This window comes from Gamsiella multidivaricata, assembly GCF_025024155.1.
Source record: "Gamsiella multidivaricata strain RSA 2152 chromosome Unknown BC939scaffold_10, whole genome shotgun sequence".
Lineage (NCBI taxonomy): Eukaryota > Fungi > Mortierellomycota > Mortierellomycetes > Mortierellales > Mortierellaceae > Gamsiella > Gamsiella multidivaricata.
Window position 1 is genome coordinate 233144 of NW_026251718.1, and position 22613 is coordinate 255756.

The 22613-nt window shown below is 49.8% G+C and overlaps 11 protein-coding genes across 11 annotated transcripts; 2 read left to right on the top strand and 9 right to left on the bottom strand.

Moving 5' to 3' along the window:
* Positions 1-32: 32 nt before the first annotated feature.
* BC939DRAFT_11716 (uncharacterized protein) lies at positions 33-1052 on the bottom strand. The gene is made up of 2 exons (XM_051549966.1): positions 1008-1052; positions 33-643 (listed from the first exon to the last, which is right to left on the bottom strand). Coding segments are annotated over exons 1-2 (504 nt in total). The 5' UTR covers positions 1009-1052; the 3' UTR covers positions 33-140.
* Positions 1053-1217: 165 nt separating this feature from the next.
* BC939DRAFT_441146 (aquaporin-like protein) lies at positions 1218-2778 on the bottom strand. Its single transcript, XM_051554180.1, has 3 exons — positions 2540-2778; positions 2260-2424; positions 1218-1945 (listed from the first exon to the last, which is right to left on the bottom strand). The coding sequence occupies exons 1-3, from the start codon at positions 2660-2662 to the stop codon at positions 1376-1378; spliced, it is 858 nt and encodes a 285-aa protein (XP_051415662.1). The 5' UTR covers positions 2663-2778; the 3' UTR covers positions 1218-1375.
* A 215-nt stretch (positions 2779-2993) lies between these two features.
* On the bottom strand, positions 2994-5688 carry BC939DRAFT_441155 (uncharacterized protein). The gene is made up of 5 exons (XM_051554181.1): positions 5086-5688; positions 4656-4986; positions 4407-4576; positions 3961-4327; positions 2994-3855 (listed from the first exon to the last, which is right to left on the bottom strand). The coding sequence occupies exons 1-5, from the start codon at positions 5320-5322 to the stop codon at positions 3323-3325; spliced, it is 1638 nt and encodes a 545-aa protein (XP_051415663.1). The 5' UTR covers positions 5323-5688; the 3' UTR covers positions 2994-3322.
* BC939DRAFT_11727 (uncharacterized protein) lies at positions 5678-7681 on the top strand. The gene is made up of 6 exons (XM_051549968.1): positions 5678-6195; positions 6302-6358; positions 6457-6520; positions 6635-6651; positions 6747-6807; positions 6930-7681. Exons 1-6 carry the CDS (start codon positions 6094-6096, stop codon positions 7574-7576), a joined length of 948 nt encoding a protein of 315 aa, XP_051415664.1. The 5' UTR covers positions 5678-6093; the 3' UTR covers positions 7577-7681.
* Positions 7682-7740: 59 nt separating this feature from the next.
* BC939DRAFT_11972 (uncharacterized protein) lies at positions 7741-12240 on the bottom strand. The gene is made up of 5 exons (XM_051549983.1): positions 11674-12240; positions 11439-11576; positions 11221-11349; positions 10082-11129; positions 7741-9992 (listed from the first exon to the last, which is right to left on the bottom strand). The coding sequence occupies exons 1-5, from the start codon at positions 12088-12090 to the stop codon at positions 7786-7788; spliced, it is 3939 nt and encodes a 1312-aa protein (XP_051415665.1). The 5' UTR covers positions 12091-12240; the 3' UTR covers positions 7741-7785.
* A 500-nt stretch (positions 12241-12740) lies between these two features.
* Positions 12741-13719, bottom strand: BC939DRAFT_407487 (Yqey-like protein-domain-containing protein). The gene is made up of 3 exons (XM_051552872.1): positions 13537-13719; positions 13343-13437; positions 12741-13224 (listed from the first exon to the last, which is right to left on the bottom strand). The coding sequence occupies exons 1-3, from the start codon at positions 13628-13630 to the stop codon at positions 12850-12852; spliced, it is 564 nt and encodes a 187-aa protein (XP_051415666.1). The 5' UTR covers positions 13631-13719; the 3' UTR covers positions 12741-12849.
* BC939DRAFT_441169 (uncharacterized protein) lies at positions 13720-14345 on the top strand. The gene is made up of 2 exons (XM_051554182.1): positions 13720-14073; positions 14170-14345. The coding sequence occupies exons 1-2, from the start codon at positions 13897-13899 to the stop codon at positions 14311-14313; spliced, it is 321 nt and encodes a 106-aa protein (XP_051415667.1). The 5' UTR covers positions 13720-13896; the 3' UTR covers positions 14314-14345.
* Positions 14346-15893, bottom strand: BC939DRAFT_441171 (Poly(A)+ RNA export protein). Its single transcript, XM_051554183.1, has 5 exons — positions 15735-15893; positions 15576-15662; positions 15359-15451; positions 14561-15274; positions 14346-14460 (listed from the first exon to the last, which is right to left on the bottom strand). Exons 1-5 carry the CDS (start codon positions 15759-15761, stop codon positions 14374-14376), a joined length of 1008 nt encoding a protein of 335 aa, XP_051415668.1. The 5' UTR covers positions 15762-15893; the 3' UTR covers positions 14346-14373.
* A 28-nt stretch (positions 15894-15921) lies between these two features.
* BC939DRAFT_441173 (kinase-like domain-containing protein) lies at positions 15922-17219 on the bottom strand. Its single transcript, XM_051554184.1, has one exon. It carries the CDS (start codon positions 17173-17175, stop codon positions 15976-15978), a length of 1200 nt encoding a protein of 399 aa, XP_051415669.1. The 5' UTR covers positions 17176-17219; the 3' UTR covers positions 15922-15975.
* Positions 17220-18794: 1575 nt separating this feature from the next.
* On the bottom strand, positions 18795-20275 carry BC939DRAFT_441176 (uncharacterized protein). Its single transcript, XM_051554185.1, has 4 exons — positions 19638-20275; positions 19454-19558; positions 19222-19339; positions 18795-19115 (listed from the first exon to the last, which is right to left on the bottom strand). The coding sequence occupies exons 1-4, from the start codon at positions 20163-20165 to the stop codon at positions 18976-18978; spliced, it is 891 nt and encodes a 296-aa protein (XP_051415670.1). The 5' UTR covers positions 20166-20275; the 3' UTR covers positions 18795-18975.
* Positions 20276-21725: 1450 nt separating this feature from the next.
* Positions 21726-22468, bottom strand: BC939DRAFT_441178 (ribosomal protein L22e). The gene is made up of 2 exons (XM_051554186.1): positions 22442-22468; positions 21726-22186 (listed from the first exon to the last, which is right to left on the bottom strand). Exons 1-2 carry the CDS (start codon positions 22451-22453, stop codon positions 21836-21838), a joined length of 363 nt encoding a protein of 120 aa, XP_051415671.1. The 5' UTR covers positions 22454-22468; the 3' UTR covers positions 21726-21835.
* Between the last annotated feature and the right edge of the window lie 145 nt (positions 22469-22613).

The following is a 22613-nucleotide window of genomic DNA, read 5'->3' on the forward strand; positions in this document are numbered from 1 at the left end:
AGCTATAGCCACGTTGCAGAGGGTTTCTATATGTTCGTGTATTTATTTTTCCATGGCGCGAGTATACATTACATGATTGGGTATTACTCTGCTGCAAATGTTCTCCTATCTACCGTGAGTTTGCTCCCTGTCAATGACCTTTAAAAAGGTCCAGGACCGCCAGGACCAATGGGTCCTCCAAATCCGCCGCCAAATCCAAAGGAAACTGAACCACCGAATGGCGGTGTAGCGGGAACCGAAGCTGGCACTGGGACTGGGGCTGGCACGGGCTGGGGGACCGGGAAAGGGGCTGGTACAGGGAATGGCCTGGGAACCTTGATCGGCTCGGGCACGCGAAGGACACGGGGTCTCTCGCGACGATGGCGATGCCGTCTTAGTCTATGGCAATCATTATCGTAGTCATCGCAGTCGCCGTCGTCGTCGTCATCATCATCATCATCACCGTCGTCATCGTCATCGTCATCGTTATCGTCGTCGCATCGGCGAGTAAGGCGATGGAAGCCTTCATTGTTGGGGACCTCGTGTCTTACAAGTGCCCCGTTTGATCGAACCGAGAGAGAAGTGTCTCTTGAAACAACGGGTACCGCGTACGAGGCATTGAATACGACTGGAGCCAGCAGAGCAATCGATAGAAGAAGGGCCACTGTACGTGGAGCCATGGATGCAGAATAAATTCAGGTGAATGAAAGGATTCTCTGATGTCTTGTAAATGTTCGGAAGAGGTCGAAGAGATATGATGGTTCGGGCTACGTTTTTTGAGGAATATGTCTCGTTTTATAGGGGACTTAAGCGCCAGGTAGTTCAGTGGAGATCCTTGGATGCGATCGTTGGAGGTTTTGATGCCCATACAAAAAAAAATGAGGATACGATTCAGAAATGAACATCCAAGGAAATCTCTCAGCCTTGGCTGAAGGAATATGTGCGCTACACCCATGCAATACAGCTTCGAACTGCATGCCGACGTGTTGTGCGATCAAAGCGGCGGATTACTACCGATCAGGGCTTACTACTTCGATGAGAGTACACGACGCAGCAGATGCGGATGGACAGTGGTAACGGACACCACATTGATTTCTCAGCCTATTGAGTTCTGATGGTGCAGATACCCGGCCATCATCTCTTTGAACTCTTCTTTAGAAAAACGTTTGTCTTTATGACCAACGTGGGAATATCGTTGGTAAAGCAATAGGCAGTTGATGCCATGATTCAAGTGCTGTGCCCTTGCCCTTTTCATATATTTATATTTTATTTTAGTTGAGCGCCTTGCATGCCCACACAGAGGTACGTACGGCGTCGAAACCTAGGGATATGTATATACAACTCCAGTCCAGACTATATCACGATACAAGAGATTCTACAGCATGCCGCATCCAATTTAGTTGTTGAGGGGGCTGGGGCCGCTCGCGTAGACGAGGAGGTCGTAGGTGAAGGCACCGCCAATGGCACCAAGGAAGGGAGCGACGATGGGAACCCAGAAGTACCAGCTCTGGCGGGTGAAGGCATCAAAGCCCCAGCCAAAGAGAGCAGTGAAGAGACGGGGAGCCAAGTCGCGAGCAGGGTTGAGGGCAAAGCCGGTCTGGTAGCCGAATGAGGTGCCGATGGCGGCCAATGAGAGACCGATGATCAAGGGCTGAGTGTTGCCGGCTGGGGTGTTGCCCTTGTCCGAGGTCGAGAGAATGACAAGGACCAAGAGGGCAGTACCAAGGAACTCAGCAATGAAGGCAGCAGTGGTGGAGACATCCTTGCTCTGCAAGCCAGTGATGAAGATGCCGATGGTAGCCTGGGGGTCAGCAGCCTTGATGGCAGAGTGGTTGGTGATGTAGACAATGAGGGCACCAGCAAAGGCACCGGCGAACTGAGCAATCCAATAAATTGGCACCTCGGCCCAGGCAAATCCACGGAAAATGGCCTGGGCAAGAGTGACAGCAGGGTTCAAGTGGGCACCCTATTTGTTTGTTTCATCCAATCGACATAAAAGAAATGAAGAGTTATGAGCCTGGATTTGAAGAGAAGTGCGATGTAGAACGGTGGTGAGAAGTGTCTATGGCATTCGACAAGGATGATTAGAGAACAGGATGAACCCGTCATCCGTAGATGCGCGTAAGTTGCCTCTCTTTTCAGTCCTTGTCAGCTTATGTCCGAGAAGTATCCTTCTGCAATGTGATAACCAAAACGCGTAACTTTCCCGCTGCTTCTAAAAAAAACTTTGCTTTCAATGTGTCGACACTTTAGATGAGATACAATCGCTGATGTACTTACAGAAACGCCTCCAGCGACATAGATACCGAAGGTCAAACCCAAACCCCATCCGAGGCTCATGGTGAACCACGAGTTGTTGGGTGAGAAGACGAGCTGAGCAATGGCGCCGGAACCGAAAGCGACCAGGATGGCGGTTCCCAAGAACTCGGCGAATGCCTTTCTGAACTATTGTTGTAACAGGAAAAAAAAATGTTTAATTGTATGCCATTGCACTTCTATTCTTTTACTTGATAACGAGCGTCTTGCGTTGAACAGGACAGGGGAAGGCTGACAGACGCACCTTGTGGCGGACACCAGCCCACTTGCTGTGGGGCTCGTAGTGGCTGTGGCCGGTGATGCCACGCTCGACGCGCTCGAGGAGAGGGTCGGTCTCGTGTCCGTGGTGGGAGTGGAGGTGAGGCATTGTCCGTGTGGTGGAGGGAAGGGTGATGTTAGGGAAGGGAGGAAGAGGGGTGAAGAAGAAGAGAAAAGAGAAGAGAAGGAAGAGAAAAGAGAGATGGGCGATAAAAAGGACGAGGTGTGATCGCGTCGGAAGGTCAATTTTACTTTTTACACCCATCGCCGCAGACGTATAGCTGCAGGCACACACTTAAAAAGACTATCCCATGCCGTTACCGCTCCAGGCCTCCAGGGCGGGAGGACAGATAAAATAAAAGCGGGTGGGCTTTGTAATATTGCCGACGGATGGTAATCTGAGAGCACGGTATCCATGCCAATAGTCCAAATACAACAGAGCCATATGAGGAACAAGCGACAAGGCTTAGCTTACGCAAACAACACTTGGCCATACAAACAAATCTCTTCCGCGGGAGAAACGGAAAGCACATTTTGATAATAGGTCGTAACAGAAGAAGTAGGTCCAACATGAACGCTATAAAAGGTGTCTGCTGCAAAGCGCGTCATTGTCATTGTTCGTGAAAGAGGGGAGATATGGAAGGGCAGAGAGACACAACCACTACTGTCAAGGAAGCGTTCTTATGATATAAATGTCTATTATTGAACAAAAGAAAACATCTTTTCCACGGGTATCTAAATGATGCAGAAGACAGCGTCCTAAAACGTTTCAGAGATGCGCCTTGAGCTCAGATGCAGACTGGTTCTGCTCCTGGTCCATCTTAACGATATCCTTGCGCAGGATCTTGCCCGATGCAGACTTGGGAATCTCGTGCGTAAACACAACGCCTCCGCGCAGTTTCTTGTGAGGCGCTACCCTCGACGCCACAAACGCCTCGATCTCCGTCTTGAGTGCCGTATCAGCTGTGGCAGGGTCGCGTGGCACAACATACGCGCGGGGGATCTCGGTCGCCTGATTGGCGTCGTAAACGGAGATGACAGCAGCATCCATGATCTTGGGGTGCGTCTGCAGGAGCGACTCGAGCTCAGCAGGAGGGATCTGGAATCCCTTGTACTTGATCAGTTCCTTTAGACGGTCCACCACGAACCAGTTGCCCTGCTCATCGACATAAACGATATCGCCGGTGTGCATCCATCCGTCCTCGCGGATAGTGTGCTTGGTCGCCTCAGTGTTGTTGAGGTATCCTTTCATCACATTAGGGCCCTTCAGCAACCATTCGCCTGGCTGTCCAACTCCGAGTTCTATTTTCGTAAATTAGGGCACGCATTTTTTTGTATATCTCTGGTATCAGATCAAGGCCCTGGTAGAGAAATTATTAACCATTTCACACGTGTTTAGCACAATACCATTTCCAGTCTCCGGGTCAACGACCTTGGCCTGCAATCCCGCAACAAGAGGACCAACGGAGCCATCAGGGGCACGCTGGCTGGGCCTCACACAGCACACTAATGGAGATGCCTCAGTCATTCCAAATCCCTGGCGGCAGTAAACACCTAGTCTGGTTTCGATCAATCCGCAAAGGTCCTTGGGTAGGGGAGCAGCTCCACAGGCCATGTGGCGTAGAGAGGAGAGGTCGTAATCCAGGACCATGGGGTGCTTAGCCAGAGCAAGGGCCACAGGTGGCACAATGAACGTATTCGTAACCTTGAACTTCTGGATGTTTTGCAGGAACGAAGGCAAATCGAACTTTGGCATGATCACCGTCTCCGTGCCCTAGAGTTGACGGAAAGAGTGAGAAATGAGGCATAAAGATATACAACTAGGGTTTAGACACCGAGGCAAGCAGACGTACGGTGATGAGCGAGATGTGAAGGCAGTTCATAAGACCGTAAATGTGGTATAGTGGCAGAAAGCCGAGGATAACCAGGTCCTTCTGCTTGATGACCTCGGCATCGTAGCTCATGATCTGGACAAGGTTCGAGGTGATGTTGCGGTGTGTGAGCATCACGCCTTTACTCTTGCCTGCAATGTAAAAGTATAAGAGCATTTGTGAGAAAGTCTGGCAGTACAAGAATGTTTAGTGCTTCTACAAGGCCCTTACCAGTGGTACCGCTGGAGTAGCACAGATAAGCAATGTCGTCCATAGCGATCTTGGCAGGCACCGCCAGACGCTTGCCATAGATGCTCTTGTAGGACTTTTTGCCAGAGACAGGATCGTCCGATCCACCGAAAAGCAGGATGGCCTCAGGTGCAATGCCGCAGACCTCAGCTGCCTTCGTGGCTGTGGGGAGCAGATCGATGGTGGTGACCATGTACTTTGCACCCGAGTCTTTGAGCTGGTGGACGACTTCGGTGAGGGTGTAGGAATGGTTGACGGTTGTCACCCTACCCCCTGCACAGAGTGTACCGAGGATCGGGACACCAAAGTCGTACTAGTTGATAGAGCAGGTTTCAGTTTGATGGAAGCACAGCAGCAAGCATTTTCGTCTATCTTGAGCAATATTTAGACTAATAGTAGAGACGGGCGGTACCTGGTTGCATGAGAAGACAGCAAGGACGTCTTTGTCCTTGAAACCGAGCGTGTCCTGGAGACCAGCGGCGAATTGCTTGGTCTCGAGCTGGAACTGGCCAAAGGTGATGTGGTCCTCAGTATCGGGATCGACAAAGACCTTCTTGCCTGGCTGGACTCCGCAAGGGTTGGATTCGAGGAAGTGGTAGATGTCGAGGACGGGATAAATTGGGTCAGGATCGGAGGACTGGAAGATCATTTTGAATTATCAGAGGGCCAGTGAGGGGAACCAAGGTGGAGAGAAGGTAGGAAGAGGGAATGAAGAGAGGAATGAGGAATGAAGAAGAGGATGAGGATGGCGAAAAGACAAACCGGAGGTGTGCATATGAATGAATGTGTATGAATAGAACGCAGAACAACATGTGTCTGTGGCCATAGCAAACTCAGACCGAAGAGTGGGAGAGGACGGATCTTCGATCGCCGCCTGGGAAGCAAAGCAATTGACCAGTCAGCGGAATGATCCGACGTTAGACCTTATCCATGGTTTAGCCGATGTCCGGGGTCTGTCCCTGGTATCATCGAGAGCCACGCATGCAGATACGGTAATCAGAAGAAGGCATGGTGACGGGAGGAATTTGCTGTGCGACTCCGCGAGGCACCGCGTTTTTTTAAGGGCTCCTGTCCGCTTACTTTGACTACCTCTGACACGCGATCGACCCCTGGGGTGCGCACACAGCTCATTCCAAATTTGACTCCTCCAGAATCTGCCGAAGGAAATCCATGCCAAATACTTCCATGCGCTTCCACCAATTAATAATCTATATAGCGCTGAAAAGGCTGTTCAATCATCTCCATCCCATTCCTCTTTTCATTCGACCTCCACCCATTCTTCATTCTAGCTTACACCAGGCCTACCTCAGCGGACAGTGGCGCTTACCAGCAACTCGAAACCAGGACGAAGGAGTCACCAGCATACGGGCGAAAGCGAAGAAACACTCGAAATAAACAGGACCGGACAAGGAAAAGAAACATGGCCTCCAATCTCACCGCAGAAGAACACAAGCTAAAGGGAAATGAATTCTTCAAGGCAATGGCTTACGACGATGCCATTCATGAGTACTCAACTGCCATTGTACGTCTGCTCCATTGTGCCAGCACTTGTCATCCGCTCCCGCTTATCTTGCTCTTTTTTACTTACTCTCCCACTCTCATATCGCCACGTATTCACCTTAACATAGGTCAAGGATCCCAAGATGGCAACGTATTATTGCAACAGGGCGAATTGCTATCTCAAGGTGAGTTGCACGAAAGAAACAGTCCATGGTCAAAAATACATTGTGAATTGTCACCGCTTGGATCATGCCTTGTTGCTAATGATATCAAATATTTCTAGCTTGGAAAATACACAAAGGTGATAGCTGATTGTGAGAGGGTTATTGAACTGGATCCCAAGTCAGGTAAGTGTGGAAAAGCCGCTTTTTGCCTGTTGGGTCCACCATTGAGAGGATGCGATACTAATTTGTTTCTCCTCTTTCACTACCCTTCTCTGTTGGCAATGTTCTTTACTACAGTGAAAGGATATTTTTTCGCAAGTGACTAAGCGCAAAGGTTCCTTGCAAGCTATATTCGAACCAGAAAGGGAGCATTGAACTTACCCAACATTTCTTTTCATTGATGTATTAGATGGGCAAAGCGCAACTGGAACTTGGACGACCATCAGAAGCATATCCTCCGTTGAAAAAATGTATGTTCAAACATGTCCTGTTTTTATTTTCTCAGAATCGCTATATATCTCGAATACTGGATGATTGTCACTCTAATCGAAGCCCATTGTTGTTCCACCACCACCAAAAAAAAAAAAAAAAGCATATGAGTTGGCGTTAGAATCTCGCGCTACATTCATCAAGGACATTGTCGCGGTCATCTCAGAGGCAAAGAAACAGAAATGGCTTGAGGAGGAACGAAGGAAACTTTCAGAGGTCTCGGAAGTATATCGTTACCTCTCTAATCTCGTGGAGCAGGACATTCAGCGCCAGATGGACGCCCATGACAAGAACGCGAGTGATTACGAAGACATCGCAGCGGACCTTCGATCAGACAGAGACTACCGTCTGCGACAGCTCGAGACACTGATGCAACGTGCAGGGTCGCCCGATGAATACGCGAGGCCCTATCTCCAACCTAAGGGTCAATCGGCACTGGCATCCCCAGAAGCATCGCCCGATCTCTCAGAAACGAAAAATCCTCAAGCTCAGCTTCCATTTCAGGTCAGGGAGGTCCCTGACTATCTTCTGGACAAAATCACCTTCGAAATCATGCACGATCCTGTCATCTCCACAAAGTCTGGTATCAGCTATGAGCGGTCCACTCTTCTGGAACACTTTAGTCATGGACGCATGTTTGATCCCGTCGCACAAATGCCGCTCACAGAGCGGGACGTGGTTCCTAACCGGGCACTCAAAGAAGCCTGCGAAGACTATTTGTCCAAGAACGGATGGGCTGTTGACTACTAAATACAAGCTCCTTGATGACCTTTAAAGCCCTTTCCTTAAAACTAGATGAATCTCATCGTATTCTGCGTAATCCTCTTATTTTCATTCCTCACTTTTCTCGATCTCTTACCGTTTATCTAATAATCCTTAAATAATAATGGCACCCCATGTATCATAGTAGAGAGACATTCATATGCAATATATCTGTTTGGAATGTACGAGTTGAAAAATTACATGCCGAGACGGTAGATTTCCTCCCAGCGCTTCGTCAGGTCCTTGACAGGCATGTGGTGCTCCATATCGATACCGGGTACGATATCATCATTGATGTTCGTAGCCACAGCGCCGTCGGCTGCGACTGCCATCCTGTGAACATAGCGTGTAGCCCGAATAACACCATGTTCATTCACCTGAAAATGGGTTTCTTTGCCGGTATTGATAGACGAATGCAAGACCGCAGTTTTGACCATATTCACGCGAGTCTCGAGCTCAGAAGTAGGCTCGGGCGTATGTGCTTCCTCTCCGGAGGATGAAGACGACGCATCTTCTGTATTAACAGCAGCGTCGGTGTTCTTGATGGCCGTCAACGATGGAGAGCAAATCATGACAGCCGTGGCACTCGTGGTCTTGGTCCGAAACTGACTAACTTCGCCAATAAGTGTCTTCATCGCTTCTTCCTCATCTTCGGCCGATCCGCCCTTTTTTCCTAGTAGTTCGCCCATGACAGACGCAGTGACCAGATCGATGAAGGAGGAAGTTTCGATCACGGGCAAAAATACACTCGGGATCTTTACTGAGGACTCTTGAGCAGTGTCTTGTTCCATTTGGTGCCCTTCCACGAAGAGCAAGGCACTCCTGCTTTTGAAGCGGAAGGTATCAGTAGAGCCTGCCTTGATCGCGTCATCGGACATCTCCAGGTTCCCGTGGTCCTGCTCTTCATCCTCCTCCTCCTCTTCTTCCTCTAGCACAGTCTCGAGGTAACCGTCCGGGCGACGACCCAAAATACTTGTCGAAAAATGTCCCTGTCCCAGAATCGCCTGCTCCTGCTTCTCTTTGTGAGCCTGCTCAGTGATTTCGTGTTGTTCCTTCTGTTCTTCTTTTTCCTTTTCTCCTTCTCTCTTTTCCTCCTCCTCCAAAGGCGCGTCCAAAACCTCATTATGGAACGCAATCTTAACCAACTTCAAGGTTTCTCGGATTTCTCGCGCCTTGCAGTCAGTCCCGTTCTTGACGCGCATAAATCCCTCGAGCTCATCCAGGGCCTCCCGCTGGCCGGTGATCTTGAACATATCCAGCGACTTGGACTTGACCGTCTCAAAGATGCGCTGACCCTTGACAAACGTCGGCCTGGTACGGGCATCGGTCTGCCACAGCGTCAGGGACATTTCTGTAGATGAGACTCGAACAACACCGTTAGACGCTCCCAGGGCACTGAGCGCGTCCAGACCCAGACTCGAGGCCGTTGCCTTGACCTTGCTCTTATCAAAGACCATGACACCAATAGCCATATCGCGCTTTGTTACCGAGTTGTAGAATCCGATTGAGAGCGCGTCGGGCGCATTAGACATTCGACGGAATTCAATGTTGCACTCTCCTAGCTCGGTGTACTTGCGGCCTGCCTCCAGAATCCTCATGTCTGTCGCTACGGAGGATGATGTGATAGCTCGCTCAATCCGTTTGGCGATACGAAGAGGGTGCGAACGGTAATCCATACAGAGGAAGGTGTTATCGGGCGAGATCCTTGCGTCCTTCATAAGCCAGGCATGGTATTTCTGGAACTCCATGACAATCTCCGAGGTTGAGCAGATGATCTTGTACATCTTTGCAATCATCACAGACCTACTTTCCACGTCAAATTTGATATGCATATCTGGATGAAGCCAGCTCCGGGCATAAAAGTCAGTGATATAAGGTGGCTCCACATACATGATCTCGCCTTTGTGGAGACGCTTGCAGCACAAGAAGAAGTCGTCGCGCTGGCGATCGATCTCGTTGAACGGGATTAGACGTGCAGGTCGCAGGACCGCAAAGAGCGCGCATTCGTCTCTGAAATAGGCCGCGCGATCCTCAACTCCCATACCGAACTCGCCAGGCGCCATCTTTCCCGTCGTCAAATCCACAATCTTGACGTTGGTGTCGTACAAATGGCTCTTGCGGAAGGGAATCGGGTGCTCCAAAGGTGGGATCACGCCCAGATCCAGAGGCAGGCGACGGACTTCCCAGACTGAGGTCTGGCCGAGTTGCATCCTTCGCGCCTTTTCTTCTTCCTCGGTCCGGGTGAGCTGGTCGGGGTCGATCTCGGGAATGGGACCCATACCTTCAGCAAGGCGGTTACCCTGACGACGCTTGGATTTAAGTCGCTTGAAGAGCGAATTCTTGTTGATTATGCTCTTGCCGATCGTGTAGAAGCTGGCTAAGCTCATACTACGCTGGATCTCCGCTGATGTACACAAGGACGCGTTCACAACTAATTGAGTTAGAATACAAATCTTGTGGCATATTTTATAGTGGATTGCTGACTGAACTTACCATTCTCATCCTGTTCGCGACAGGCATCCGTAGGCTTGGGCTGTTCAATGTTCAACTGGCGAGCACACTCGACCCAGGCATCCCTTTCCTCAGAGCATTCTGCCTGAAGGATATAACTCGTCTGATTATAGAAGCATACCATGACCATGTTCTTCTGCACCAGTGGTGGGTGGACAATGTCAGGCGTCGACGAGATCTGCGAATCGATTACCAAGACGGGTTCATGCGCAAGACGATACCGCTTGTCGGACAGCTTCTTTGGCCTACGCTTCTTGCTATTCCTGCCGTTGTCCTCCGCACCATTGGCCATGACGATCTCGCAGAGGTAGATCGTATCTGATGTTACAATAAGCTGATACTCCTTGGGCGCCGGAGCCTTCGCATTCCTCTTACTTGATCCAGCAGAAGCCGCGAATGGCGACACGAACTCTTTCAACTTTCCTTCACGAACCAGTCGATGCTGACCAATCATGTCTCTTGTGAAGAGCGGACGCAGAGGGTGAGCCTTACGCTCCTCAGCTGTGGTCAACGCATTCTCCTTCGGCAGGGTCTTGTTGAAGTTGGTATAGTCGATATGGAAGTGCAGATGACTGAGCTGCTTCGTGTTAAGGAACGTCGCCTGGGACTTCAAAAAGATCTGGTTGATCTCGTCGCCGCAATACCTGCTCACGGCTTCGATCTCGTCAATCACTGCAAACTCGGTCGCCTGATCTACAAAGGCCCAACAGGCGTGTGAAAGTTGTTCAAAGGCCTTCATCTGCGCCGCCCAGTTATTGCAGACGTTCTTCTGATGCTGTAGAATCTCCCCTGGGATCTCAGGTGTGGTCATCTCGGCGGGCTTTTTGGAAAATAAGAAACGGCGTTGGGCCGATGCTTTTGACGGATGAGCTCCAGCAGAGAGGGAGGTGATACGCTGGGTGAGTTCATAGAGAGTGTGGTAAACCATGGCCCAGTCCTGGATCAGCTCGGTAGTATCTTGACAACATGTCTTCACCAGCGTGTGCAAAGCTCTGATTGCATGGGCCTGACTTGGCTCGGACTCCAGGATCTTAGGGTAAAAATAACGAAGGTTTAGCAAGTACGCGCTGTGTAAAAAATTGGGCCAATGAGGGTTGGCTGTGTAACCATAGATGACAAACCTGGTCAAAGTCTTGGTGGCGCATAAAGACGCGTTCGCACTTTTCGGCCGCGAGATCAAGCACGGCTGCATGCTCGAACTGCAGCATCGCTGCGGCCGTTCTCATCGCGTTCAGTTGCTCGACCAGTAGCTATAATTTTCATATGCAGTAGGAATACGGTGCGTTAGGTACTGATTTAACATGTAGAATTCCGGAAGGCGGGGTGTTTGGATGCGTACCATAAAGTTGCAGGTATGGGATCGACGAATGAGCCTCAGTCTCTGAACAGGATTTATGGTGTTCTCGCTACTCTGGATTGCCTGAGCGAATTCTTCCTTCTTGAATCCATGTTGCAGGTGGAACATTTTGTTGGAGATCTATCATGCAGCGCGATAACAGAGCCGTTAAAACTCTCCTTTTCATAAGGACAGTCACTGGAGTTAAAGTGCGATTGGATTATGCATGAAAGCTTACATATTCGTCGTGCGCGTCATCTTCGCTCCCTTTTGGTTCCTCATTGTCCAGATCCTCGGTCATAACAGCTGACCTGCTGATACTATCGTTGTCTGAGACGATCACTAAGGTGAACTCCATGTCTTTGTGTCCTTTGGACCTGCAAAGTCCGGCTTCGTCGTCTTCATAGTCTTTGATGCCAACAGATTTAAGGAACTGGTCCCTGCCGCCCTCGTTGTCGTCAAGGTTCTTATCAGAGGTGTATACAGGGGAAGGAATGGCCAGGTAGGTCGTTTTGCCCTCGTCAGAGGTGGGCAATCTTCGAAGCAACGTCGTGCTGTTGTTGAGGATTGGGGGGACGCTCAGAAGACGTGTTGTGTCCGTAATGGGAATTAGGTCGTCGTTTCTGTTGACAGCGAGAGATGCAGTGGAGTCCATGTTGAGGTGTTGTTATTAGCCTAAAGCAATGGATAAGGTTTTAGGGGTTTATATAGGGGCTGTAGGACGATACGGGCACCAGAAACGCCTCTATTGGGTATGCTTGAGCAAGATAGAGGAAAGGAATACACAGACGTGCGTGAAGAGGTCTAGCATATGAGGACGTCTTAAGGTAGTGGGGCGAACAAAAGCTGGTGGCCTTATAAACGGCTTGGGCGGTACCGTTCTCTTGGTCCCCTCTCTTTGGGGAGCGTGGCACGAAGAAACAGAAATAAAGAACAGGTTGCCATGTCTGTCACAACTAGCCCGAATGGCAATGTGGAGTACAGATACTGATGGCCACGCATAAAGAACAAAGAGAGAGAGAAAAGGATATCAGGTTACCATTGGGGCCGACGACTTGGTAAGTGCATGCGGGGTTTCTGTGCGGCAAGCTGCACACGTCAAGGGCCGCGTGTGGGTAGATGGTGCTACTGTAGGTACGTCGGTTCTGATCTGCACTGCTGGTGCTGGCGAGATGATAGGTGAATCGAACGAAAAAAAGATGGGCTAGGTTGGGAATCTGGAATCCAACAACGGCCAAGGAGTGTCTGCCTCGGGCAACGGGGGGGCCGCGTTCCTCTCTGTGTACCCGTGCCCTTTTGGACGGATGCAATTGTAAAATGTGGCCGCACAGACCAACGACCGAAAAAAATGGTGGCGGCGTCTTTTGAAAATGACTTTATTATATATCAACAGAGAGCCTCAGCGTCCAGAGGTCTAAAGCGAGGCGAGGATCTTCTTGACCGCGTCACTGACGGCCTTCTTGGGTGCCCTTGCCGGATCGAGTCCACCCAGCTCCTTCATGACCTTGCCCATATCCTTAGGGCCAGTCGCACCCTGCTCCTTGACCACCCGGCGCACCTCCTCCTCAATCTCCTGCTCCGTCATGGCTTGGGGTAGGTACACCTTCAACATTTCAATCTCCTTCTGCTCCTGATCCGCTTGCTCGGCACGACCGGCGGTCTTATAGTTGAGAATAGACTCCTCGCGTCTTTTGATCGACTTTTGGATCAGGACCTGAATTACCGAGTCTGTGACCTGGGCAGGGGCCTGGGGGGATTTTTCGAGGTATGTGAGGTCGCTAAGGACTCCCTGGGAGACATATGTGATGGAAGTTGAAATGCAAGTGTAGGTGCAGGTGTTAACGTTAATGAGGTGCAGGAGCCCTAAGATACAACCGCTAGGTCTGATCGGATACCTCTATCCATACCTTAATCACAGCTAATCTCTCTTTGTCTCTTGAACGCATCGCATCCTTGACATCGGCCTTGATGCGGACGAGCAATTGGGGAGTGGCAGGGGCAGCTGTTGAGCGGGAAGCAGCATGGACATATTAATTGGCATCAATTAACCTGATATCAATGACCTCCATTGAAAAACGAATATGAAGACAAAGAAAGGTACCCTCGGTGGTATAGAGCAAGCAGGCCCTTGAGAAGGATACCGAGGGGCGGGTCTGTGCGAGTGCGCGAGTGAATGAGGATGTCCGGGCAAACATGGCTGATCAGTTGTATGGTGGTCAAGAAGGCAAGAAGGAAGGAAGGAATGGGTCCACTGTGCCCTTCCGTGCAGGAATCATAAACAACCTCAGGCACGGTGACTGTCTCACGCTTAAAGACGACCTCGACGACGACTACTTCTGCCCCGCTTCTCACCATCACCTTCTTCAGCCATCGACTTGACCCTTGACCAGCAGCCCTCGACTCAACCACCAACCATCCACGAAGGACGCAACACAAGTAATACAAGAACTAATTCTCCGCCATGGCACAAAGTGCAATGCTTGACAACCAACTGATCCTCCAGCGCGCCACAAACTCGTGTGGCGCCTTGGACGACCTCCGCTACCGCCTTCACACCATCCAAAAGCGACTCGCCAAATCAAGGGAACAGAGGCCCCTCTCTGCATCATCCACATCCACAGGATCTCCAGAGGCACCTGTATGTTCCAACTTTAATTGCCTTCAAAAGGACTAAACAGATATCTGTACCTTGGACAGCTGGGATCCTAATGCATTCTTCTTTTATTGTTCTTAGACCCGAGACGAGACGCTGGCAGAACTCCTTCAAGAGGCGTACACACTCCAGTTTCAAATATCAATCCTGCTTGCTGCTACAGAAGAACCGATCCCTGAACGCCAACGGATAACCAAGCAAGAAAAGAAGATAGTACCATCATGACCCAATAAAACTGGATGTTAAGAATGATTTATTTGGTCGTTGCCTTGCCTTATAATATCTCTAACGCCTTCTTGGCTTGACATCCACGTCGTTCACCGCATGGAGCATGATCTTGTTGGGGCCCTGCTGCAGTGCACCGGCATGACCCTAATGAATAAACCATCGAACCGTTATTACTGGAAAGGGTGGGGAGAACAAAGGGTGCGTCCACAAATGCCAGGCTCATACGTGACTCTTGGTCTCTTACCTTATTCCACTCATAACTGATAGCATACGCAAAGATGCTTCCGTTCCTATTGAAACACGTCGATGAAATCGGTCCCCCGACTTTGGGAAACGACTTCAATTTCTGTCTCGCATCTCGATCCCAGAATGCGAACCCACCGTCCGAACCCGCCGTGGAAAAGCTTCCATGGATTGGATGCCAATTGATACAATTCACCGAATACACCGTAAAATCATCCCGCGCCGTCTGTCCTCCCTCACGATGACACCTGAACGTGAAGTTCAGCGCCGCGTCCTTGTCCTCAAGATACTGCATCGCGCACCGGCCCTCGATGCTTCCAAGTCCATACCCGTTTCCCTTCGGAAAACACGATATTGTCCTTGTCTGCCATCTCAGTGGACTGGTCAGGGCCTTGAACGGCGTCGACGGATTGTTAAGATTGTAGACGACCACATGACGCTCCGCTGTGCCTGCAACCAGAATCGGAAACACACTGTCCATGGCATAGAGTCGCTCCGGCAGCACGATGGTTGCGATGGCCTTTGGCTGACGGGTATCCCAGTACTTGACGGTCTTATCCCAACCTCCTGTGGCTAAGATTGGGTTGGGTCCATCCACCCAGCGAACTTCTTTGATCGGAGCATCATGTTGTGCTACCTGAGTCGATTGTCCCGTAGTGATGTCAAATAGCTTAGCAATGTTGTCTGCACCGCCTGAAGCAAGCTTGGTTCCGTCCTAGACAAAGCAGCGTGGACCGATGGCCATGGTTAGCGATGTCCTTTCTAGTTTTTGTACCCAAAAACGTTTACACGAACCCACCTTACTCCACGCGCAACATAATGCTGGGCCATCATGTGAATACTGGGCTTTCACAGCGCTAGATCCGTTAGCCAAGACTTCATAAATGCGGACCTAGAAACATATAAACATATACATAATAACATGATAGCAGATAGTAATATATCCGTCAATACTCCACTATATCCATACACATTCTGTCCTTGTTTGATGGTTGTTGAAAGTTAAGAGGCCATACGTTGTTATCCCAGGAGGACGCCGCTAAAAGATCGGCCTGTGGGGAAAACTGGATTTCGGAGATACCATCGCTTGGAGGACTATTGACCTAAAATACAAGATGATCAGCGTGAACTTGGCTTTTTCATTCATCTGTCGAATCGTCATGAGATTCCCTTACCTCCATGTCTTGCGGGACTCCGTTCATGGCGTGTGGTTCGAAGCTGGTGAATGTAACTGTTAACTGAAAGAGCAAAAAGCTGCGTTCTGCACCTTTGGTCTCACAGGGTGCTCAATGCAGAGTGCGCAGTGCTTTAGGACGACCTAGACCGCGTCTCATGGGCAAACAAAACAATGATATGTTCAAAGCTGATTTTATTTTTGAAGACGATATGGCAACCAAAGCAATGTGGTCATTAGTATCAGCGATAGCCGCCTCGGGCAGGCATGCCGTTGGGGACCACGACTTTTCTATTCCTTGGATGGCTTGGGTTAGTAGACTTGGCTGCCGAAGCCTTAGATGCTATTGTTTGTGTCAATGTAGGCGAGGGCATGTTGGAGGCACCTGTTGAGGGACCTGCTGAGGCACTTGATGGGGCTCCACTGTACAATGGTGGGACAGCCAAGTTTTGGTGTCCCATGGGACCACCCCTTAGAGCGGTTCCGCTGACTGAGGGAAAGAAAAATTGTTGATGAGTCCTGTCATAACCGGGTATTGAAGGGGGAGCTAAGCTATCGTGTCCTGATGAAGGAGTTGGGTATGCTGCTGCTGCTGCTGCTGATCGATCGTGGAGCGAGTTTTCATACTGTTGATATCCTGTTGTCGGGAATGGTACAGCGGAAACACGAAGCTGGTAATGGAGCACCTGTATAATCTCCTCCAGACTCTGCTGTCGTTGATTTGGATCCTCGTGCCATGCTTGTGTATAAAGCGCGTGATACCAATCGGGTGTGCCCTCTACCCTCTCCTCTCGCTGGCCAGGTATGAGAATCGGTGAGTTCTTGAATGGATACCGTTCAGCTATCAGGTACCAATAAATGACACCCAATGCGAAGATGTCGCATCGTACATTGTATCGCGGCCGATTCTTGTACATCCGCTCAGGTGCCATGAATTGTTGAACTCCTGCAAGCGGTTGACTCGAATATGCGTTCCTGTTGTCGCGTATCCGGCGAAGACCAAAGTCTGTTAGTCGTGCCTGATACCGAGCCCTGTAGTATGTGGACGAAGGCGAGTCATCGCGCCGGCCATCAATGAGAACGTTCTTTGGATGGAGATCTCCATGATGGAAGCCGCATCGAAAGAGATGTTCCAATCCCATAGCAATATCGAGCGCAAGGAACAATTTATCGATCAAAGTAGGTGCCTCAGACGGATTCTGTGGCCTCTCCAACAGCCGCACCAAGTCTCCTCGCTCATAATACCGCATAATCATGAACCGTTCGACTTGGTGCTGCTGCTGTCTGGTGGCGATGCCGTAAAATTCAACGATATTGTTGTGATTCCCACATATCCGCATCACTTCAACCTGCAAAAATAGAAAGTAAAATAAGAAGCAAAGAAAAAAGGAGAACGGGCTGGAGTCAACATCGATAGTTATCCACATACATGCCGGGAGCATGAACAGACAGGGTTTAAACTGACCTCCTTGTCAAAGAGTAAAGCAATCTTGGTGGGGGTATGCTTGATGTCGATCAAATTCTTGAGAATAACATCGAACTGCCTCGCAGGCCAAAAGGCACGTCGAATCTCGCCATTGCCTCCCTTAGTCAAATTTTGTCGCTGTGGAAACTCTTTATAGTAGTCAAAGTGTGCCAGAGGAGGGACGGTGTTGTTGATCATCTCTGGCGGGATCATATTGAGAGTCGATGTCAAAAAGTATTCGTCTCCGTCCTCGGGGCTTTCCTGACCGCCTGCCCGCTCGCTTACAGGGCCTGGGTATGCGTATCCAGACGAGACCGGACCTAGGCGAGGGCTTGCACTTTGCATCGAGGAGGACGTTGATTGGTCTTCGGAAAGGCCAGGCATCTCTGTCTCGGCAGAGTAATCGACCGTGGGTGTCAATGTTTGGTGGTCGGGGACATTTCTTGGCCACGCTGGTTGCTGTTGCCGCTGCTGTTGGTGGTAATGGTAAAGCTGTTGCTGCTGTTGCTGCTTCTCATTTTGTGCATAGTGTAAGGAGTACATCTGATATTGGGGGTGTAATTGCTGCTGTTGCTGTTGCTGTTGCTGTTGGTATTGATACGGATATGGATATTGATGTTGATGTTGCTGTCCTTGTCCCTGATCCTGTTCTTGCTGCTGTCCTTGAGCGAGGACAGGTTGTTGCTGGTGCTGTTGCTGGTGCTGTCGATGCTGTGCGAGGGGCTGATCGTCTAGTTGCTGCCCATATTGCTGAATGCGGATCTGGTGCTCCTCCAGGGGTACGGTGTCCTGGTCCATGACATCTGTTCCTGAGGAGACGTCCGAGTGCATGAGAGAGGGCATCGATTCCATGTCGACTGATTCGGTGCCGGCGAAAGCGCCGTAGGATTGCTGACCCTGGACCACTGACATTTGGATGAGTACTGTTCGTTCAAATTGCAGTCGGCAAGGTTGTTGCGGACAGAGGAGGGGTGTGGGAGAGAAAGAGAGGGAGCGGTGAGAGGCAAAAGGTCGGGAATATTTTCAATGGTACATTTGCAGGAAAGAGAGGCAGGGGTGTACCACGTCCCAGTGCCTACATAACACTACATCGCATATGTCGATGCATACCCAGTGCATGCACTGCACTCCATAGGATATGTCTGCCGCCTGCTCCTGTTCCTTAGGCCAAAGGTCTAGAGCATCAATGGGTAGCGTTCTTTCTGAATACCTTCTCTCAGGTAGAAAATGTGTGTACGACCTTGTGCGGTTTCTCATCAAAAGCGATTGCTACAGTTCATCCAAAATGTGTATCGGTCTGTGTCTAACCAAATCTTCCTGTGCACATAACATCTCAACGCTATGTTAAATGCCGAAGACGACGCGCAAGAGTAAATGTGAGAAGAGGCGCGTTAACTGATTAATGAAAGTGGAACGCGACGCGTTTACGTTTGCAGAGATAAAGTCTAGGACTAATTGAGTTATCAGATCAAATAGGCCCCCCAGTTCATGTTCTCCGCCATCTTTCTTCCTTCGAATGTTTCTTGCAATAATAAAAAATAGCAATAACAAAAGAAAACAATGCATGCACTTTTTGTCTTTCTTTTGTGCGCTTTTCCTTGTACAACATAGAGTAGCGATCCCAGAGACAACAGATGGCGTGCACACAGTAGTCCGCTCTGTGGCGTTTTTATTCGCGACTTGTCTATGGTGCTAGTCGTCTCACGGAAAAAGCGCGCATGAAAAACCCTGCCTGCCGTGCTTCGTCGCCCTATATGAAGCCCCTCAGTCATACACCTCAGCTTGAGGATGATAATGAGGCGTACAGATCGATCAGACGCTTGAACCCGAGCAACCACTTGCCCTCGCTCTCGAACTCTGTCTGCATCAGCTTGGCATGTATAGCTTGGCACTGCGTGAACGACTTCGAAGACAGCGCTGCAGCAAGGAGCATGAACATGAAAGAAAGTAATAAGTGTTACAGTGTGACCGAAGATCCTGGCCGTTTGCCAAGCACTCAAAATCAAAGGCCCAATATGCGTACCCTGAATCATTTCACCAAGCGGTGCGACAATACGCTCTTTGACTGTTCCATTGTCCATCTGCTCCTGCAATGTCTGAAGTCGTTTGGTCGTGTCCTCAAACATCCGCTTTTGAGATGCCTAAAAGATAGAATTATTGAGACAAAAATACAAGGTGTCAGTGGTTTGCTTCGTCATGCAGATCGGGACAGCTCCTTGGTTCAGTATGCTGTATTTAATCCCATGCGTCCTTACAGGCACATTCGCAGCGCACTCCTTGATGATTGTAGCCAATGTTTCCTTCATCGGGACAAAGTCGAATGCCGCCGCACCTTCGGTTTGCGACGCCTTCTTGAAGATCTGTAAATATAGATGATGATTAGTCTGTGATACTCTGCAATAGTCTTGTCATGTGTGCTCTTTTTTTCTGGTAGTTTACCTGTGTTGGGGGGTCGTTCCAATGGTTCACAATTTCTGCTGTCCTGAAGTCCTTGTTGTAAGGAATCGGTGCAGGTCCATTTCCTGGGTTCTTCATCGGCGGCGGAGGCAGCTTAATCCCTGGAGACCCACCCGATGGTGGAGGGGGCGTGGTAGAGGCTCCTGCTCCTGAAGATCCGAACAGAGCTGGAGGACCTCCTTGAGCAATGGGCGCAGGGAGTGTGCTCACTCCTCCTGGGGGAGTGCTTGTTGATTTGGTTGGCAAGGATGGTTGTGAGCCATCAGTGGGATAGGCCAGCACCGAGACCCGATTGGGCTTACGGGACTTGAACGTCGGCAGTGCGTTCAACGCGTCCACAGAGGCTGAGAAGGCCGAAGGATCATAGGTGGGTGGGGGAGCCAGGTCCTGTGCCTGCGAAGCCGAAGTGTTCGTGGCCCATACTGGTGGCTCCGTCGGGAATTCGTCTCTGGTCTCGTCCGTGTCCTTCTGGCGCTGTTGCTTGGTGTCGTTCTCTGCTGACAAGTCCATTGATAGTGCAAGGTCGGCGTGCGTCTGTTTGTCCTGATGAATAAGAAGTTGGAGAGAGAAAGAGAGATGAAAGAGATGAGTTGGTTGTGTGATGAGCAACTGAAATGGTTGTCTTTCAAAAATAATTCTCTGCACGCGGTGCATTTTCATTCTATTCAAGATTCTTTATTCACTTATCGATATATGAAGATAGTCTATGAGAGACAGAATGCGCTGCATGTCCAGGTGGATCAATTGCTGCTATCGGTACCGAGAGGCCGCTTTCGCCTGCGATGCAAACCGCCATTGACATGGTGCCTCAGACCTCATAAATCCCTTCCTCACACGGTGGAGAACATCATCATCATCACCCGCTCCTTAAAGAGCATACTCCTCTGGCGTAGTGCAGAGTCTTATTCTCCAGGCTGGATCTTGCCTGATTACTCAATTGTCCAATTGTCCCTATCGCTCCTCTAAAATATCGAGGATGCCGGGGTGGGGTTCTGTGTCGAGTACCCAAAGCGGTCGCCATCGCCGCCATCCTCCTCAGTATTCAGAACATTTGCAACGATTTCGAGTAGTCGTTCGCTTCGGCAGTGATTTTGCCGCCGAGCGCCGCAGAGTTGACATCCCCGCCATCACCTTCATTGTCACCATCATCATCATCATCATCGCTACCATCACCATCAACAGGACCAACTCAACATCGATCCCTAGCCATGAGATTTTCTAGCAGAGATCATTCCGTCTCAAAACCAAAGATAAATCCTTATGTTGTGTTCCTACGCGAATAGATGTGATCGAGCAGATGATCAGCCAATCCATCATCCACATTCAAGATCAAGATCCATGCGAGCTTCCTCCGCTGCTTCCTGATCCAGTTCGATCCAAGCTGATCCAGCCCGATCCAAGCAGATCTAGCCTCATCCAATCCGATCTTCCAAATGGCGCCATCCAGGATCCTACACAGTACAACACTTCCGAATCCTGTGCCACGATCCCAAGCGATCATCCACAATCTCATCTGACATATACATCCTGCTATGGCAACAAATGTCCTCGTTCCGATCCCCTGGTTGTCCTGACTCCTCCATAGTTTCCTCCGCACCATGCCCTTGCTCTCTTTGTCTTGTCGAAATAAACAGTGATGAGAAATCCCGTCCTTGAGCAAGATGATGGGGCCTGCCAAACAGTAGATATTCCACCAATACTCTGACGACGACAACGATGATAGAGATGCGGTCCTGCAGCGCTAGTGGGTGTCCTGTTCATTCTGTTGACAATCTTCCAGGTATACCTCAGTACTTTTCATGATCCTCCCAGAACATTGGCCTCTTCCGTCCTTGTCCTCCTTTAGCTGTCCTGACAAAACAAACGACAGAGCAAAAGAGCTGATGTGCACAAACGGGTACGATGTCCAGACGAGAATGAAAGAGATCTCCTGCCGATTTTCCTTGCTCCTTGCTTTTGACAATCGCTCCCATGATATTGCGCTGGCCTTGATAGTAAAAATGTCATCAGAAGTTGTGATTTGCCGTTAGGCAGGCTCGTCTTCATCTCGCCTTGATTTTATATACTTCTGAGGAATATGTTATGCGTATGTTTTTGTTCGACGTCAATCGACCCTTTTATTCAACAGGAAGGAAAAAAAGGCTTTCAACACCAATTGATTCAGAGTGAGTAGGAACAGTTTATTCCTCATCCTCATCATCGTCCTGGTTGGCAATGTTGAAGTAACGGAGCTCATAGGTACCCTTGTCCGAGGCAATGACACGGAGCCAGTCGCGGAGCTGGTGCTTCTTGAGGAACTTCTTGGTAAGGTACTTGAGGTAACGCTTAGAGAACTCCTGGTTGGCGGTAACGGTGATCTTGGCATCATCGCCACGGGCGATGGTCACCTTATCGGCGAGACCACCAGTGCGACCCTCGATCTTGATGCGGTCGTGAAGGAACTTCTCGAAAGCGGCGGCATCAAAGATCTTGTCACCGGCGGGACCGGAGCAGTCGATGGTGAACTTGTGCGAAACCTTCTTGTTAGCCTTCTATTATATCCAATGTCGTCGAAAACAAAGAAATAAAAGAGAGGTCAGAGCAGTTCGATCGGCATTGCTCGTGGTAATGAATCTTGAATTGAATGTCGTGAGATCATGGTGATCAAGAGTGTTCTCAAGTCGCAACGTCGTATCCTGTCATAGTAAGTCCAGTCCGTATCCGTATCTGTGTTCATGTAATTCGCGTCGCCTTTACTCCAATGCCATGTTCTGAAGTGCGCCGTCGTTGTTTTTGAAAACACTCACAGTGGGTGCCATTTCTGAAATTCGGGAAGTAAGAGAGGGAACCAAAACTTTGGGAACTTGGACGCAGCTTTTGAATAATTTTTTTTCGGATTGAAATCAATCCATCCTGTTGCCCTTAAGAATAATCAAACTCAAAATCACCATCGCGCCCGCTTGCCTCTGATAGCCTGGC

Bases quoted from the DNA above. Each gene is read 5' to 3' on its own strand.
- BC939DRAFT_441146 (XM_051554180.1), bottom strand. From the start codon at position 2,662: ATGCCTCACCTCCACTCCCACCACGGACACGAGACCGACCCTCTCCTC. The intron at 2,425-2,539 runs GTGCGTCTGTCA...TTACAACAATAG, and splicing joins GGGCTGGTGTCCGCCACAAG to TTCAGAAAGGCATTCGCCGA. The intron at 1,946-2,259 runs GTAAGTACATCA...ACAAACAAATAG, and splicing joins ATGTCGCTGGAGGCGTTTCT to GGTGCCCACTTGAACCCTGC.
- BC939DRAFT_441155 (XM_051554181.1), bottom strand. From the start codon at position 5,322: ATGATCTTCCAGTCCTCCGATCCTGACCCAATTTATCCCGTCCTCGAC. The intron at 4,577-4,655 runs GTAAGGGCCTTG...TTTACATTGCAG, and splicing joins CTACTCCAGCGGTACCACTG to GCAAGAGTAAAGGCGTGATG. The intron at 4,328-4,406 runs GTACGTCTGCTT...CGTCAACTCTAG, and splicing joins TTCACATCTCGCTCATCACC to GGCACGGAGACGGTGATCAT.
- BC939DRAFT_11727 (XM_051549968.1), top strand. From the start codon at position 6,094: ATGGCCTCCAATCTCACCGCAGAAGAACACAAGCTAAAGGGAAATGAA. The intron at 6,196-6,301 runs GTACGTCTGCTC...ACCTTAACATAG, and splicing joins ATGAGTACTCAACTGCCATT to GTCAAGGATCCCAAGATGGC. The intron at 6,359-6,456 runs GTGAGTTGCACG...AAATATTTCTAG, and splicing joins GGGCGAATTGCTATCTCAAG to CTTGGAAAATACACAAAGGT.
- BC939DRAFT_11972 (XM_051549983.1), bottom strand. From the start codon at position 12,090: ATGGACTCCACTGCATCTCTCGCTGTCAACAGAAACGACGACCTAATT. The intron at 11,350-11,438 runs GTACGCATCCAA...TGAAAATTATAG, and splicing joins CCCATACCTGCAACTTTATG to CTACTGGTCGAGCAACTGAA. The intron at 11,130-11,220 runs GTTTGTCATCTA...TTTTACCCTAAG, and splicing joins GCCACCAAGACTTTGACCAG to ATCCTGGAGTCCGAGCCAAG.
- BC939DRAFT_407487 (XM_051552872.1), bottom strand. From the start codon at position 13,630: ATGTTTGCCCGGACATCCTCATTCACTCGCGCACTCGCACAGACCCGC. The intron at 13,438-13,536 runs GTACCTTTCTTT...CCCGCTCAACAG, and splicing joins CTTGCTCTATACCACCGAGG to CTGCCCCTGCCACTCCCCAA. The intron at 13,225-13,342 runs GTATGGATAGAG...TATGTCTCCCAG, and splicing joins AGAGATTAGCTGTGATTAAG to GGAGTCCTTAGCGACCTCAC.
- BC939DRAFT_441169 (XM_051554182.1), top strand. From the start codon at position 13,897: ATGGCACAAAGTGCAATGCTTGACAACCAACTGATCCTCCAGCGCGCC. The intron at 14,074-14,169 runs GTATGTTCCAAC...TATTGTTCTTAG, and splicing joins CAGGATCTCCAGAGGCACCT to ACCCGAGACGAGACGCTGGC.
- BC939DRAFT_441171 (XM_051554183.1), bottom strand. From the start codon at position 15,761: ATGAACGGAGTCCCGCAAGACATGGAG. The intron at 15,663-15,734 runs GTAAGGGAATCT...CTTGTATTTTAG, and splicing joins GAGTCCCGCAAGACATGGAG to GTCAATAGTCCTCCAAGCGA. The intron at 15,452-15,575 runs GTATGGCCTCTT...ATATGTTTCTAG, and splicing joins CGTCCTCCTGGGATAACAAC to GTCCGCATTTATGAAGTCTT.
- BC939DRAFT_441173 (XM_051554184.1), bottom strand. From the start codon at position 17,175: ATGCTCCCGGCATGTATGTGGATAACTATCGATGTTGACTCCAGCCCG.
- BC939DRAFT_441176 (XM_051554185.1), bottom strand. From the start codon at position 20,165: ATGGACTTGTCAGCAGAGAACGACACCAAGCAACAGCGCCAGAAGGAC. The intron at 19,559-19,637 runs GTAAACTACCAG...CTATATTTACAG, and splicing joins GGAACGACCCCCCAACACAG to ATCTTCAAGAAGGCGTCGCA. The intron at 19,340-19,453 runs GTAAGGACGCAT...TCTATCTTTTAG, and splicing joins AGTGCGCTGCGAATGTGCCT to GCATCTCAAAAGCGGATGTT.